The following is a 14,621-nucleotide window of genomic DNA, read 5'->3' on the forward strand; positions in this document are numbered from 1 at the left end:
ATTGTCACATGTCTATCTTATATATACCATACCGACGTTTGAAAATACTTGAATAGATCCAGCAGTTCGGAAATCCGGCACTATTTTAGGAAAAAGACACTCTGAAATCAGCGCTCATGTGTCAATTTCCCTATCTAAGACGGTTCTGAACCTCGTTTTTCTTGTGAGCGGGCAAGGCCCGAGCTAGACCGCATTTCCAAGCAAATTGAAAGCAATTGCGTTACGTATAAATGAACCGATTCACTTCACAGATGACTTGAGCCAACGGTCCCACTCAGAACGTAATAATCTGTTCTGGGTTTGAGCTTGGACTTCAGATTTAAATATAAATTAGATTGGCCACAAATACCATAAAACATCTATCAGACACAGCCTGAAGCTAAAATAAGTTCATCGGGTTCTGTTGGGTTGGATTTGCAAGCGTTTGGTTTTTTTAGTTTTGCTCTGGTTTGGCTTGGCTTTATCGTGTTTTGTTTGTTTGGTTGTATTTGATTTTATTCAGGTTGGTTTATTGTTGCTTGGTTCGGTTCAATGTGGTTCTGCTGAGGTAGATCTGGCGGGTTCGGTCCGACTCAGTTCGTTCCGGTTAGGTCGAATTGTCCGATTGGTTTTGATAAGGTTATGTGGTTGGGAAATGGAGACTTTTTTGTTATGGCTCATTGCGATCTTCATCCTTTGCACTCTTTAATTCAGTTCGTGACACCCCAGCACAGATCGACCACCAAAATGGAGAATAAATTTAAGTTGTCGGTCATGAGCGTAGGCATCTCTGAGATTAGAGGGATGGGGGAGAGGTTGGGGGGGGGGGAGGGGGCGTCAGGATTGACGGCAAACTTTAATCTGGGGAAGCATTCTGGTATTAAAATGAGTCTTGCTGTTGGAAGATGTGAAAGCGCGCATTGCTTATGAAAAATCGTGGTACAAAATGCTTTCGGGGCCATTGTGATAGACATATTTACCCTGCCTCTCTCTCTCTCCCTCTCTCTCTCTCTCCTCTCTCTCTCTCTCTCTCCTCTCTCTCTTCTCTCTCTCTCTCTCTCTCTCTCTTCTTCTCTCTCTCTCTCCCTCTCCCCCCTCTCTCTCTCCATCTCCCTCTCTCTCTCCCTCCCTCTCTCTCTCTCTCTCTCTCCTCTCCCATTTCCCTCTCTCTCTCTCACTCTCTCCCTCCCTCCCTCCTTCGCAAGAGAGTATTTTCGCCAATGGGTTGGAGCTCAACAGTGAAAAATGGCCAAACCTGTTCCCAAAATATGTCAACAAACAGGTTTTACCCGCATTTTGCACTGTTTCTTACCAAAGTTCCGGGAGCTGAAACCCAAGTTGAAGGGGATGCTGAACCACCCTAAACTAAATAAGAAACTACATCCATGATATACATATATGCGTATACGCACTATATATATATATATATATAATATATATATATATAAACAAGTAGATTATACAAGCGTTTGCGCTCTCGCTATTGCTGCGCTGAGTCAAAAAATTATCAACTTTAATTATGTACGTTTTTGCAGTTTAAATCACGGTTCTAGGTGCCCTGGTTGCCGAGACAATTGCTCGACGTGTAAAAAAGACTCGGTCACGGGTCGCGCGGTGCTGGCGGTCTGTGGCGGCCGCCGGCGGGAGGGAGTCCATTTCGCCTGCGCCCTCTGCAACACAGCCGAGCCTGTTCCATGGGATCGGCGATTGATCTTTGGACGTGGGCGGTGATTTTTACCCCTTTCATCAACTGTCAACATTTTGAATGATGACAGCACGCACTGCGGTTGTATTAAACAGCATTGTACTGCATCGAACAGTGAAAGACGGTCTATACCGGCCAAATCAATTTCCTGGCTCACACACACGTGACGCTACGATCTATACCACGTGATTGTCCGTTCGACTCCCCATCAATGCATGCTTCTCCCGAGTGCGCCCCGTGCCCTGGGTGCAGCGATGTGGCACAGAACGTGTAGAACCGTGGGAAAGAGCAAAATTCATCATTCTAAGTAAAAACCATCTGTCATCACGGTTTTAGGTGCCCTGGTTTGCCGAGATGTGCCGCCAAATGTGAAAAACGGACCGGTAACGACCAAATCTATCTTGCTGGCTCGTGCACGCGTTACACGCAGCACATGCGACATGACAATTTATGCAACGCCATCGTCTGTTCGATGCCCTATTAATGCATGTCTCTCCCCAGTGGCGTATAAACCGGTGGAAAGAGCAAAAGCCATCCTCCTGGCTCTCGTGCGCCTGACACGCGTAACGTGCCACCCCGCACTTGTGACACCATGAAATTTCCCGTTCAATGGCCTATCACAGCATGTCAGTCTCGTGTTGCTACGTGCCATAAGAGCGGGAATCCTGCATAAAGCGTAAAAACGGACGAAATCGGCAAAATGCATCTTAACAGCTAATGTGCACGTGTCACGTGACACGCGCAGCATCGCATCGCACACGTTTCAGCGATTGCCCGTTAGATCGCCTATCGGGGCATGCTAGTCCCGACGTGCTTTGTTGCCTGGTTCCTGAGATATTGCAAACACGTGCAAGCCCCTCAAAAGAGCAAAAACGTGTATAGCCATGGCTCAACACGTGGGCGCCATGATATGTGGCACGTGTCACCACACATTATCCGAAGCGCGCATATCCCGAATATGTTCGTGCCATGGGTGCCGAGATGTGGCACAAAACGTGCAAACCCGTGGAAGTGAGCTAAATCCATCTGATCACGTGCCACGTGATACATGTGACCGTACCATTTCGCATGGTACACCACCATCCCCCGTCACTGCGACCTCCCGTTGCCGAGGTGTTGGTGCGAGATGGCATAATCGGTCGGAGGCAACTGATTACGGCTGCCAGTCACGTGATCAGACGGCCGTTTAGCCCTGAAGCAACACCCCGGCGTCGGCCGAGGCACCGGACGACGCCGTTCCGTCACGGCGTAAAAAGCCACCATGTGACCCAGCAATATTGGCTCATTTGCGAGCGACATACGTCAAAATGTGATCAACAAAAGGGTGCCATGGAGAATGAATCGGCCAACAGGCCGATGTGGTTTGCAACGCCAAATCATGAATAGTGTTGACGGTGGCGGCTTGTATATTTGGCGCTGAATTTTAAAACTCGGCAACTTGCAAATTGTATTGCAATTTGCAGCCTTGCACAAACTTGCGATGCAACTTTAAGTGTAGCCGCGTCAATTGTAAATGTTGAGAAACAAGATCCACGCTTGTTCGCGCACTGCGAACACAGCGACAGTCATACACAGCGTGCCGTCGCCCACCATGCGTGAGCCGAGATCGTGCTTACATACCGCCCGTCCGCCAGCTCACAGCCGAACAGGCTGGTGGGACGCCAGCATGCTCGTGTTTTTTACAGGAAGACCGGCAAAATGAGCTAAGTCGAAAATCAGACGCGCGAACCGCCATTTCGACCTTTGACGCCCGTGGTGTACGCCGGAAGCCGGGTCAGTAACTTACATCGTCGCGGCGAAAAAGCCGTCATGCAATCACTTAGTCTAGGCTCGTTTGTGAGCGACCTGTGCCAAAATGTGATCAATAAAAGGCTGGTATAGCGAGATAATGAATCAGTCAACACGCTGATGTAGATTTCAACGCTAACTCACGCATAGTTTTGACGTGTGTAGAAAGGGCGACTGTGGTATAGTTGGCGATGCTTGCGTTGAGGGCTTGTGGTCGGAAATGGACTGTAAAGCGATGCATTTTACCTCGCGTGGTCAAAGTCTTCAAACACGTTAGGTCAAAGTCCGTTGGTTGAGGTTGGATATGATGTCCCGGTTGCAGGTCTCGCAGCTGTGTTCTGTGAAGCCTCCAGGCATAAAAGGCAAATGAATAACAGTAGAAAAAACTGTGAGTCACACGGACCAAAAGTCAAATAGATAAAAGTGATAACAACAATGGCTGTGGCGCTGCATGTCGACTATAAAGGCATGAGTGTAGATGTTAATGGTGGGTAGAGTATCGGCTTTAGAAGCAGTAGCAGGCAGGTAGAGCAGGATATGCATCAAGACATCACAGGAATTATCACTTTTAAACTTATGCAGCTTTTGGTTGTGAGGCAGCGAGTCCAGAAAATATCGACTTTAAAAATACGGATGGCATAAAAGAAATTAAGAGGAAATTTTAAAAGACATTAAGAGGAAATTTTAAAAGAAATTAAGAGGAAATTTGAAAAGAAATATTGGTGAATTAAAGATATTCGATAAAATGGTCAATGGAATTAAATCAATACTAGTCAATAATAATCAATTGAATAAAAATCAACGCCTGCACTGCACCCTGAGCGAAGCTGCTCCACAATTCTCTGTTTGTGCGTCGTGAGCTGGCTAACGTTGTTGTTATTTTCACTCAAACGGCGGCCGGTGACATTGAGAATCTGAGTGTTCCGTCCACCCATGGTCTCTATCATTTCTGTCAGACGACGGGCGTTACCCGGTTTAGTGAAAGGTCCCGAGGTGCGGGTCCCAAGCCAGCTGGTGGTGCCGCTGCCAAAGTGACAGTCCGCCAATTTATGCTCGGCGGGGGCGCCAGCGTAAATAATCCGCAGCGGAGGGTGGCGAAGTTTGCTGTTCTCATGGCGCCACGCCAGCGGGTGCCGCCCCCTGGTGTCGCCCCCAGCCGGGCTAGGCCGGGGGGACCACACGCAGTCGCACGGTCACCGTAGGTCGGATCAGCCGCCGGCGCCGGCGCTGATGTCGGATGTTGGCCAGTGACGTCATCATCAGCCGATAACGTCACTGCGTCGTACCAGTCGCCCGGCAACGGCGCTGATGACTGGTGCCGGGTAGTGACGTCATCGCCAACCGATGACATCACCGGGTCTGACCAACCGCACGGCACCGGCGCTGATGTCATATGCCGACCAGTGACGTGATCACTAGCCAATGAAATCACTGGGTCAGACCGGCCCAGCACCGGCGTTGATGACTGATGCTGACCATTGACGTCATGGCCAGCCGATGACGTCACTGGGTCGGACCAGCCGCCGGTACCGGTGCTGATGTCGGATGCCGGTCGGTGATGTCATCGAAAGCCGATAACAAATCGCTACATACATTTCCTTTCAACATAGCGACTGTTTTGTATTAGTCAACACGTCTACAAAAATAGCCATGACGCAGACATAGCAACGCTAAATGAAGCGTGACGTCCGAGGGCCAGGAGCGTGACGTCCGAGGGCCAGGAGCGTAACGTCCGAGGGCCAGGAGCGTATCGTCCGAGGGCCAGGAGCGTGACGTCCGAGGGCCAGGAGCGTGATGTCCGAGGGCCAGGAGCGTGACGTCCGTGGGCCAGGAGCGGCCGGCTGGGCAGAAGTTTGGGCATCACTCGAACGAGCAACGACAGGGCTCAGCTCCAAACTGCTCTGCTTCAGTCTCAGCGGCTCAGCTCCAGCTGCACCGGTCCGCACTGCTGTTGCTGCTGCCATGAGACAGCTGGAGTCTTCGGAGAACGGAGTGTAAACAAATGTAATACCTAAACAAGCTCAATTTATTTCACAGTCGGTGAGCAAGAAAAGTTTAAAGAGCGACGCATACAAAAAAGAACACCTTGCAACTTGTCCACAGCTTCGACGCCACTGAGCTACAGGCAATCCGCTCTGCCCTACACATTGACGATGCATAACAGACTGTCCTCAATGGGCCCCACTCTCGTGGATGGGCGGACAAAAATGAGCTTTTTATCCGACGCCAGCTTCTACCTACAGTAAGAAACAAGCAGACCAGAGGTTGAACGGAGCATAACGCCTTCTCCCAATGGTCGATCACTCGCAAGCTTTAGGAGCTGAAAGGCTCTAAGTGATCTCAAACCGTCCAGATTGAAATGTTCCGGCACAGCAGGCACGCTACCGCTTTCTCCATGTATATATCAGGTGCATCAACTGTGGTAAGGGCGTAGTTTCCCGTGTTTGTGCTCTATAAATGTACTAAAAGACTTTAGATAATGCACATCAAGAACGAACGAGTCCAACATTGCCGCGACAGGTAAACCAGAGGAACCTCCTCAGCATAAAGATTGCTCTCCGCTCGCCCCCCTCCCCCTCCCCTCCTCACCCGGATCAGACACATCCCAAGCACCACCGCGACCGTCACGGCTCGCGCCGGCGTCGACCCTCAACCCGAGCAGCATCTTCACATGTGCCGGGTGTTGCCCATGCCGCCATGGCCCGCCTGAGAGGCGCCCTTGTTGTAGCCCATCTGCAGATTAAGCTGGCCTTCGTGGGCGCGCAGCTGCTCCTCCGTGAACTCCCGCTTGTGAGCATCCGCCATCTTGGGTCCCAGCGCTGGGCCCTTGTACTCCGGGTGCTTCTGCGTCTGGAAAAGTGTCGGCGCCGATCACGTGACTGCCGCCTCCGTCGAGCGTGATACGGTCGTCGTTAGTGAGACGCAGCTGGACGGCAGAGCCGATGCTGTTTGTTTGGGCGGGTGCTGCCAGCAGCGGTTAGCCAAGCATCGGCGACCGCCGCCAGCCGCTCCGCTGACGTCGGAAACGACGGCTAAATTCGGCTAATGCGGCACCGGGCTAAAATTAGCCGCCCACACGAGCAGTCTCAAGGTTCGATCAGCGGCTGGCGGCGGTGATCCTCCGTGTCTTACCAGGCGCGCCAGAGCGTACAGGGACAGCGTGACCTGCGGAATGTTTCTCATGTCGTACAGGTCCGCCGTCTGGAAGATCTCCTCCTCGGGAACGCCGTACGCCTTGGCCGCCTTCTGGAATCTGGAGCGCGCAGAGGGGGAGTAATCGTAGTGAATATGACAATGTTTGCGCAGCTGTTCCTGATAAGGGTGATTACTACGCAGGGTGATTACTTATTCGAATTTCTTTCGGGTTCTGCCTATTTCGGGTTATTCCTCACCACTGTGAGATAATTCAGCGAAGTGCGTGACACCAAAAGCCTGACCGTCAACTAAGATAAGCTCGTGTTGATGCTATTTCAAGGGCCGCCCACCAGTGGCGGACATGTGATAATGGAGCGCTACTGAATGCTGAGAAAGCCTACCTCTCGATGTTCTCCCGAAGTTTGAAGTGGCCGCCGCTGGTCTGGATTTTGGACACGGAGCCGGGCGACAGCTTGTTCATCAGGTGGCAGATGGCGATGCCGTCACGGAGAACATCCTCATAGCGTCCGGCCGGCAGTTTCTGGCCCGTCACAGCCTCGATCCACTCCAGGACCTCCTTCTCCTGGGTGGCGTCCCGCTTCTGCCGGCGTCGAAGGCAGCCACATTATGTTATCTTTTGGACAGCGCCTGTCACGCACCAGAGGATAATCCTGTGAAAATTGAATATATGCGAGGGCTAATTTCTCTAATGTTGCACCACCCAAAATCAATATTTAGATATCTTATCTTTGGACATATTCAATCTTGAGACAAAAGAAAGCCGGATGTAATATTACAATGAGAGTTATTTGGCGTTTTAGCGATTAGTACCCGGTCTCCAACTAAACAACCCACGATTGTATCGCCTAAGCACAGCCGGAAGAATGCCTCTTTTTACACTGAATATCATCGCATGGACACTGCCTGCTGCCGGCTGGTGGCTGTCGCCTGCTCATGCCTGGTTTTGACCTAACTGCAAGACGTGACCGCGCCGTGACGTGCGCGTAACCATCGCGCCGTGACGCCTGGGCGTAAAACGACTGTCCGAATTTTTCGAGGCGTAAGATTAGCACTGTGGTGAAGCAGGAAAGAGCTGACTAAGGAATTTGACCACGTGGATGCCTTAGATCCCGTGATGTTGCTGCCACTCAGTACACGCTCTTGACAGCAGCGGATAGGGCTGCCAAACCTCGGTGCTCGCACATTGGAACAGCTGACTGGCGGGAGATGCTCCGTCCCAGACAGTAACAAACCCGGGGCAGCCGCGCGTCCGCAAGACAGGAGAACTCAGCGGCGCAGCTTGTTTACACGGGCGCACGGCCGCCACGCTGGCGTAGTCACCAGCCGCGGGGCGCTGTCCGGCTCTGCGCGGAAGCACGCGCGGCTCGACGACGGCCGCCGAACAGCGGGACGTACCACCATGGCGACCGAACGGAGCGGAGCGTCGAGCGGAGCGGGGCGAGGCACGTCCAGCCGGCTGCCGACACACACTGAAATCGGGCCCCGGTCGCCTCTATAAATACGTGCCAAGTCGCCGCGGCTGGGCGGCGCCGCTGCCAGCCGGTTGTTTGGTCCGCCCCTCTGACGTAGTTCGGAGGACACGGCGTACGACGGAGTGGGTGGTAACCCACCGCCGGCGGCATCCCCATCACTTCGGTGTGATGGCGTCGTGGTAAGGAGCATGGCCATGGGCCGAGGTCGCGTCTGCAGCACATGTGCTCTCGCGTGACCTGCACCGTGATCGCCCTGCGGTGGTCACCTGGCACCATGAGTTAGGCGTCCGTCTTCTCGCCAGCTCAGTTGTTCGTCTCTGGCCATTCATCAAAACACAGGAGCAACATGGTAGATGTAATGCCACGTGTGGTGACATATACGGCTCAGCGGCTTAACACTTTTTTATACGAGCAGATTCCACAAATGACAGAAACTTTATCATTGAACCGCATGCTGTTCATAGTTTTAACGTCACCGGCCTCATCTTTCCATTTCGATACACGGAGAAGCTGACCTGCACCACTGTTCCATCGCGTGGCGGCGTGAGCCATTGCATGCCATGCATGCCACGGAGCGGTATGCGTGCCCTGAAGTTATGTCCGTCGAGTCTGACATAAGGCCACGGCCGTTGAGTCTGACCTGAGGTCACGGCAGTTGTGTCTGACCTGAGGTCACGGCCGTTGAGTCTGACCCGAGGTCACGGCCGTTGGGACTGGCCTGAGGTCACGGCCGTTGAGGCTGACCTGAGGCCCGTAACCCGTGCTCTGACCCGCTGGCCTCGGGCCGCGGACCGTGACAGTCCGGGTCCTGGAGCGAGGCCGGCTGGTCGCCCCCCGTGCTGCGGCCGGCTCTCCGCTGGCTGATCGGGGCGGATTCAGCATGATACACATATCCATTGCATGTACGAGGCACAACACCGAACCTTGAATGTCTGCGGCCGCGATCATTAGCCTCAGGCGTTCCGAACCAAGACACGACGGGTTAAAAAGGTGTAAAGCAGAACCAAACATGAGTCGCATTCTCAGTTGACCTTTTATCCCAACCAGCTGCTCTTCAGTGTCGTCTGTCGCTACAGAAGCCGTCAGGAGAGACCGCGGGTCGTTGGAGGCTGCGTGCTTTCACGGATCTTCCATTCGATCTCATCTCTCCGCCGTCATTGGCGGGACGCACCAGGCAAACAGCTGCGGCGAGCCCGGGAGCGGATGGGTCGCCGCCGGCCCCGCTGCCCCCCCCCCCCCCCTCCGCCCCTCCGCCGCTCCCCTGGCAGGTGCCGACCAAAATAGGCCCAAGCTGAGTCACTCATAATCCGGTGGGTGATCAGGAGCCCCGCCGTCGGTCAGGATTAGGCAAGACATTCCAGCAGGCCACGGAAGAACTTAATGGCAGGTCATTTACGGTTAGTTAGTCAATATAAGCACATCAGTATTTAGCAAAAATTCAACGGAGGACCGATGCTTAGGTATAATCAAGATCGCCTCTTCGAATGTTTATGATCACTGTTCCCCGATTATATTCCAAGCATGCATGCAAGGCCCGTCCAATCACCTGGGACCGGTGCAAACATGGAGCTCACATTAGAACAAATGTGCCAGTGCTGAAGAACAGTGAATTGTAGGTATAACAGTGAAGTCCACGTGCACAACCCTGCACAGCGCCTCGCACTGGGTCGACAACCGGATAACTAGTGTCACGTGCCAGTGTTTCACAACATTCAAACACTACCGGTAAGTGTCACCCCGCCTACCGCTTGTTGGCCGTCATCGACCGTCCCTGGCACGGCTCACCGGCCTCGGCCACGCCCGCCGGCTACGCCGACTGATTGCGACCGGTTCAACAGCTGGCGTTCCGCGGGAGCGCCTCGGGCGTCGCTCGCGGAGGCGAGTGACAGGGCCGGCAGCGGCGGCGCTGGCGTCGCCCCCCCCCCTTCCCCCGCCCCTCCCCCACCGCTCAGCACGCCTGGACGGAGCGGCGCGCCCGGCTGGATCGGCGCTCCAGATGAAGCGCTCCTCGGCTTAGGAGCGGATGTGGTGTGGCAATGGGAAAACTGCCATGTGACTGCCAAACTGCCACACTGTCAAATAAACTTCATCGGCATGCTCGGTTTTGACAGAGTACCAACCAGAGAAAACGCCAAGTGGGATATTTTACTAATACACCTTTCGTAAACTACAAGCTGAACAAGATCCGGTATGATCAATGCGTACAGCTATGTAATGGGACAAAATGTTCCACCGATTCAAATTCCATTGGAGTATATATTTGAGCACGTATCTATTAAACATGAGTTGTGCATGCAAAGCGATACAAAGTTGTTTCCACATTGCATGTGAAGTTGTGGGATGGTGGCCTGGGCCGCCGATCAACTTGCGGGAGGGGGAACGAAATCCTCCCGACAGTTCTGTGTTTATTTCTCAAAGTGGCCTCTTGGAAGTGTGCCATTTGCTAACAAAGTGCTGAGCGAGTGCACATTTATCAGCCACCGTGTGCATGCATCAGCAACGAACCATGTTACAGTCGCAACCGCTTAAACATCAGGACTGAGATAGTGGCCTAAGGCATGATTTTTTCATAACGCAATTCGAAGTTGTTCCTTTGTTGCAAGGGAACACACTGAAATGATTTCAAGTAAAGTCAGCCTTTAGATCCGATACAGAACAAGTTCTGTACGAGCACGTGTAGTTTCAGGGCTATGGAATGAAGGAAAATGTATAACGGTGAGATAGGACTACGCGCACCTGGAGACCCGACCGCGGAAACTTTGCCCCCACACGGACTCCGCTGCAGATGTGCGCTTGGCGTTCAGTCAGGCCACCCACCAGCGGGCGCTTCGGCTTCACTCGTAGCAGGCGCGTGCACGCTGCCCCGGGCAAGCGGGGCGTCGTGAATGATGCGGGATAAATCGAGACGGAGGATACAAGGGAAGGATTATGAGTCTCATCACCAAAGGGTCTTATGGTTTCTTTAGACACTCGTAGAATCCAGACACACGTTCAGACACGTTCCGGAATCACAAGAAAGTAGTCTTATACCTTTGCTGCAAATTCCGGTAAGTTTTCAAACTTTCGACTTTGTTCGCTGGCGACAGTGAGCAACAAGTCAAGTTTGTGCACATCACATCGAAGATTCATCATAGAACGGAGAGAACGTCCACGATGAATCGCCAGGTGTTCGTTCTCAGCATACGCGCACGACCGGACGTCGACACGTGCTCCGCCAGAAGGGTGCTGCTCATCACAGGGTTAGCCAGCTGGCGAGAGCACCAGTGTCGTGACCCCCACAAAAACGGCCTCGTGCTCGTATGTAATAAGGTACTACGCGTGAAGTGAGCACATCACCGTAATTCAGCCCTCAACGCCATCCGAGCTCTGCAAGGCGTAATTTCCAACAGCGCCGTGACGGTCACCGGCGCTGGCGGCCATCCACCGCTGCCCACCGAAACTTCAGCCGCGTCCCGCCACGACACCATCCGAGCTCTGCAAGGCGTGGTCTCCAACAGCCCCGTGACGTCACCGGTGCCGGCGGCCATCCACCGCTGCCCACCAAAACTTCAGCCGCGTCCGCCGCGGACACCCGTACCCCGGCCCGGCCAGGCGCCGCGCCTCCCCCACACGTGGCTGGCAGGTGAGCCAGAGCTCCCACCTCCGCACGGTACTCGCGGCGGGGCGGGGCGGGCCGCCGTGCCGTTGATGTCCCGCTGGCGCGCGGGCCAGCTCGCCGAGCTGATGGATCGCGCCCTGATTGCCGCCGCGCCGGGGTGGTCGCGTCGGCGCGGCGCTGGTTGGCCGGACGGGGTCGACCTCGACAGAGTTCAACATGGTGTCAAGCTGACGGGCTGTTCGGCACGGTCGCTGTCGGGATAGGTGGCGGCCCCTGACGCAGCTCCTTCCCTCCCTCCCAGACCGCGAAAACGGCCGGGCGGTGACATACAGCCGGTCGTCTGTCACGTCAAAAACGGCCGGCGGTGACATGCACTTGGCTGTTTGTCACGATTTGGGGCTGAAACTCGGCGGGGTTATCTCCGCGTGTCAGTGTGAATGAGGGGATGTGACGATTGAAGGCCTCGCCGACCGCGGCTGGCCCACTTTTTGCAACGTCGATTCCAAATGTTTTGCATCAGTGGCTTTAGACCAGAAGCACATTCAAAGCAGAGCTTGCTCTTCGTGCCCTGCAGCCATCTGCGCCAGGCAGCGTCGCTCCATTTCCACAATTGACTTGGACTCGGTCTTTCTTTGTCATACAGGATGGTGAAGGCATTTTCTCGCTCCACACAATGGCATGCCACAAGCCACCCTGCCAGCGAGAGTCGGTCCTCGCCGGCCGTCTCTGGACAGCTGCCAGCTGATCGTTTTGTGTAGGGCAGGGCAGAGCAAGGTGATTTATCCGGGCCTCAATCCCACGGCTTCCGGAATTCCGCTTCTTATTCTTATCTCTTGGCAATAGAGACGGTAGTCCCCACGTGGTCATCGCAACAAACTGGGCTTGGGTCATAAATACCCGAGCTCCGGGTCTTACCTATCGCTGATGTCATAGTCGGCGAGCTATTTTTGAACGACAAGCTGGGCAGGATCTACTGATGATGTGGTGGGACGCCTTCAGTCATTCCGCTGGCCTGAAACAGTCCGTTTCTCGCGCGAGGGGGTATCCTAACCCTACCCCGTGTACGGATACTCCCCTGGCGTGGATCCATCCAACACAGGACCTGTGTGCCGGCCCGGGGGGGGGGGGCAGCGGAGACCTCTCTGACCCGACCTGACCTCCTGGCACGCAGACGGTGGGTCGCCGTGACCCGGGCGTGGAGGCGGAGGTGCAGCAGTGGATCGAGACCGTCACGGGAGAGAAGTGGCCCGCTGGACAGGACTACAGCGTCACCCTCAGGTGCTACGCCACGCCTCACCATACCACGCGCGGGCTGGCAGTGCAGAACAGTTGGCTTGGCTGACGTTGAGCAGCTTCGTGGCGACACCAGCCACTGCGCTCGGTCAAAATAGGAGAGGCCTGTCGGGTAGTGTGAGCTCGTACAACACCTGGAGACTCTGCGTTGCTGAGATAAGGCAACATTTATGATGGCGCATTTGGGCCATGATGGCACATGGGCGCATTCTACTCCATTTTGATGGTCTCAGCACCCGCTCGGCCACGTTTTCTCGTTGCATCATCACCCGATGCCATAAAATTTCGCTGACAGACTCTGGCGTGAGTTGTGCCTTTCATGAGCACGCTGATGGCTTCAAAGGATGCACGGCATCGCTGTGTGGCGCACGACACCAAAGGTGCTCCTCGGACGCCGCGTTGGACATCGCTAAGCGTTTTTTACAATGGGTGCCCCTGTTGTCAGTGTGTTTTGCGGCCCCACATGCGCTGGGCGGTCCACTTAACGCTTCGGAGTGAAGCCGCATCTGTCATCAGCCAGGCACTTGGCTGCCGGCGCTCGTTCGTCACTGACTCGTTTTTCTTCTAGAGATGGGCAGGTGCTGTGCAAATTGATGAACAAACTGGCACCCGGCTCCATCAAGAAAATCAACACGACCGGAACCTCTTTTAAGTTCATGGAAAACATCAATAAGTAAGTCCTAATTGCCATCGAATGCCATAGAGTACCATCGAAGACTATCGAATCCACACATGAGCCATGAGATGTGATTGGGTTGGTGCCGCAATGCTACAATATATTGCATGCCGCTATCCTATGCGTTTATCGGCGCGAATGTTGATGGCTAGCAAAACCCTTGGAGTAAAGTGGGTCGAGTGATTTCCCATAACCAAAGTCGGGTTTTTGTAATGCGTTTAACGCAAAGCCAGTCTAAGCTGACTCACTTGGTGTAGTTAGTTGTAAGGTGTGGCTACATGCCTAGTTAGGCTCTTAAGCTCGCTGCCCTAACAGGGCCCAATGATATCTTATATCGTGGTTGTTCAGCTTCCAGAAGGCGATGCTGGCGTACGGCTGTTCTGATCTGGACATCTTCCAAACCACGGACCTCTTTGACAAGAAGGATATTCCAGCCGTCACCAACTCCATATTCGCCCTCGGTCGACAGGTAGGCACTAGGTACACTTTCGCTGCCATGGCAGCCACGTGTCTATCGAGCGGCGTATGCTTCGAACATGTCAGTGACACGCGTGCGACGTTCCTGACGTGCTCCCGTCGCCTCCCGTTCCAGACATACCATCACCCCGAGTGGCGCGGCCCGTGGCTGGGACCCAAGCCGACAGAATAGGTCCGAGTATCCGGCGGAGTCGTGTTCAGGGCAGCGGTGATCGAAGGGACGGGCAGAACACGAGCAGCTTTGGCGGCCAGATGGTGCCACCCGCCGCAGTGGCCTCTGCTGGCCGCCCGCCAGCACCCGTCACAGGCCGACCGTGACCTCCACGCGCTGTTCCTCCCGTCATCTGTTTGTTCTTGCTTACTAACATTCCGCGGTGTGTTTTGTCGCGGGATTGGTACCATGTTTCCAAAACGAGTTTGTCGTAATCATTGATGTGAATTTAGAGAGCGCCGGATGTAGGCAGAGCGCTGGCAATC

At 54.2% G+C, this 14,621-nt stretch overlaps 2 protein-coding genes across 2 annotated transcripts; one reads left to right on the forward strand and one right to left on the reverse strand.

Annotated features, from left to right (window-relative positions):
* Nucleotides 1–5,691: 5,691 nt before the first annotated feature.
* LOC119102052 (muscle-specific protein 20-like) lies at nt 5,692–8,029 on the reverse strand. The gene is made up of 4 exons (XM_037225426.1): nt 8,024–8,029; nt 7,009–7,208; nt 6,605–6,725; nt 5,692–6,322 (listed from the first exon to the last, which is right to left on the reverse strand). Exons 1-4 carry the CDS (start codon nt 8,027–8,029, stop codon nt 6,140–6,142), a joined length of 510 nt encoding a protein of 169 aa, XP_037081321.1. The 3' UTR covers nt 5,692–6,139.
* Nucleotides 8,030–11,253: 3,224 nt separating this feature from the next.
* On the forward strand, nt 11,254–14,397 carry LOC119102051 (muscle-specific protein 20-like). The gene is made up of 6 exons (XM_037225425.1): nt 11,254–11,339; nt 11,692–11,722; nt 12,870–12,976; nt 13,560–13,664; nt 14,016–14,136; nt 14,260–14,397. Exons 1-6 carry the CDS (start codon nt 11,254–11,256, stop codon nt 14,314–14,316), a joined length of 507 nt encoding a protein of 168 aa, XP_037081320.1. The 3' UTR covers nt 14,317–14,397.
* Nucleotides 14,398–14,621: the final 224 nt, after the last annotated feature.

Source organism: Pollicipes pollicipes, unplaced genomic scaffold (genome assembly GCF_011947565.3).
Source record: "Pollicipes pollicipes isolate AB1234 unplaced genomic scaffold, Ppol_2.1 Scaffold_5423;HRSCAF=6413_pilon_pilon_pilon, whole genome shotgun sequence".
Classification (NCBI taxonomy): domain Eukaryota; kingdom Metazoa; phylum Arthropoda; class Thecostraca; order Pollicipedomorpha; family Pollicipedidae; genus Pollicipes; species Pollicipes pollicipes.

What these genes read in the sequence shown, in the direction of transcription:
- LOC119102051 (XM_037225425.1), top strand. Translation starts at nt 11,254, where the DNA reads ATGAATCGCCAGGTGTTCGTTCTCAGCATACGCGCACGACCGGACGTC. An exon ending in AGGGTGCTGCTCATCACAGG is followed by an intron (nt 11,340 to 11,691) that starts GTTAGCCAGCTG and finishes CGGCCCGGCCAG; the next exon opens with GCGCCGCGCCTCCCCCACAC. An exon ending in TTCATGGAAAACATCAATAA is followed by an intron (nt 13,665 to 14,015) that starts GTAAGTCCTAAT and finishes GTGGTTGTTCAG; the next exon opens with CTTCCAGAAGGCGATGCTGG.
- LOC119102052 (XM_037225426.1), bottom strand. An exon ending in CTTCGGGAGAACATCGAGAG is followed by an intron (nt 6,726 to 7,008) that starts GTAGGCTTTCTC and finishes TGCGCGCTCCAG; the next exon opens with ATTCCAGAAGGCGGCCAAGG. An exon ending in TGTACGCTCTGGCGCGCCTG is followed by an intron (nt 6,323 to 6,604) that starts GTAAGACACGGA and finishes ACACTTTTCCAG; the next exon opens with ACGCAGAAGCACCCGGAGTA.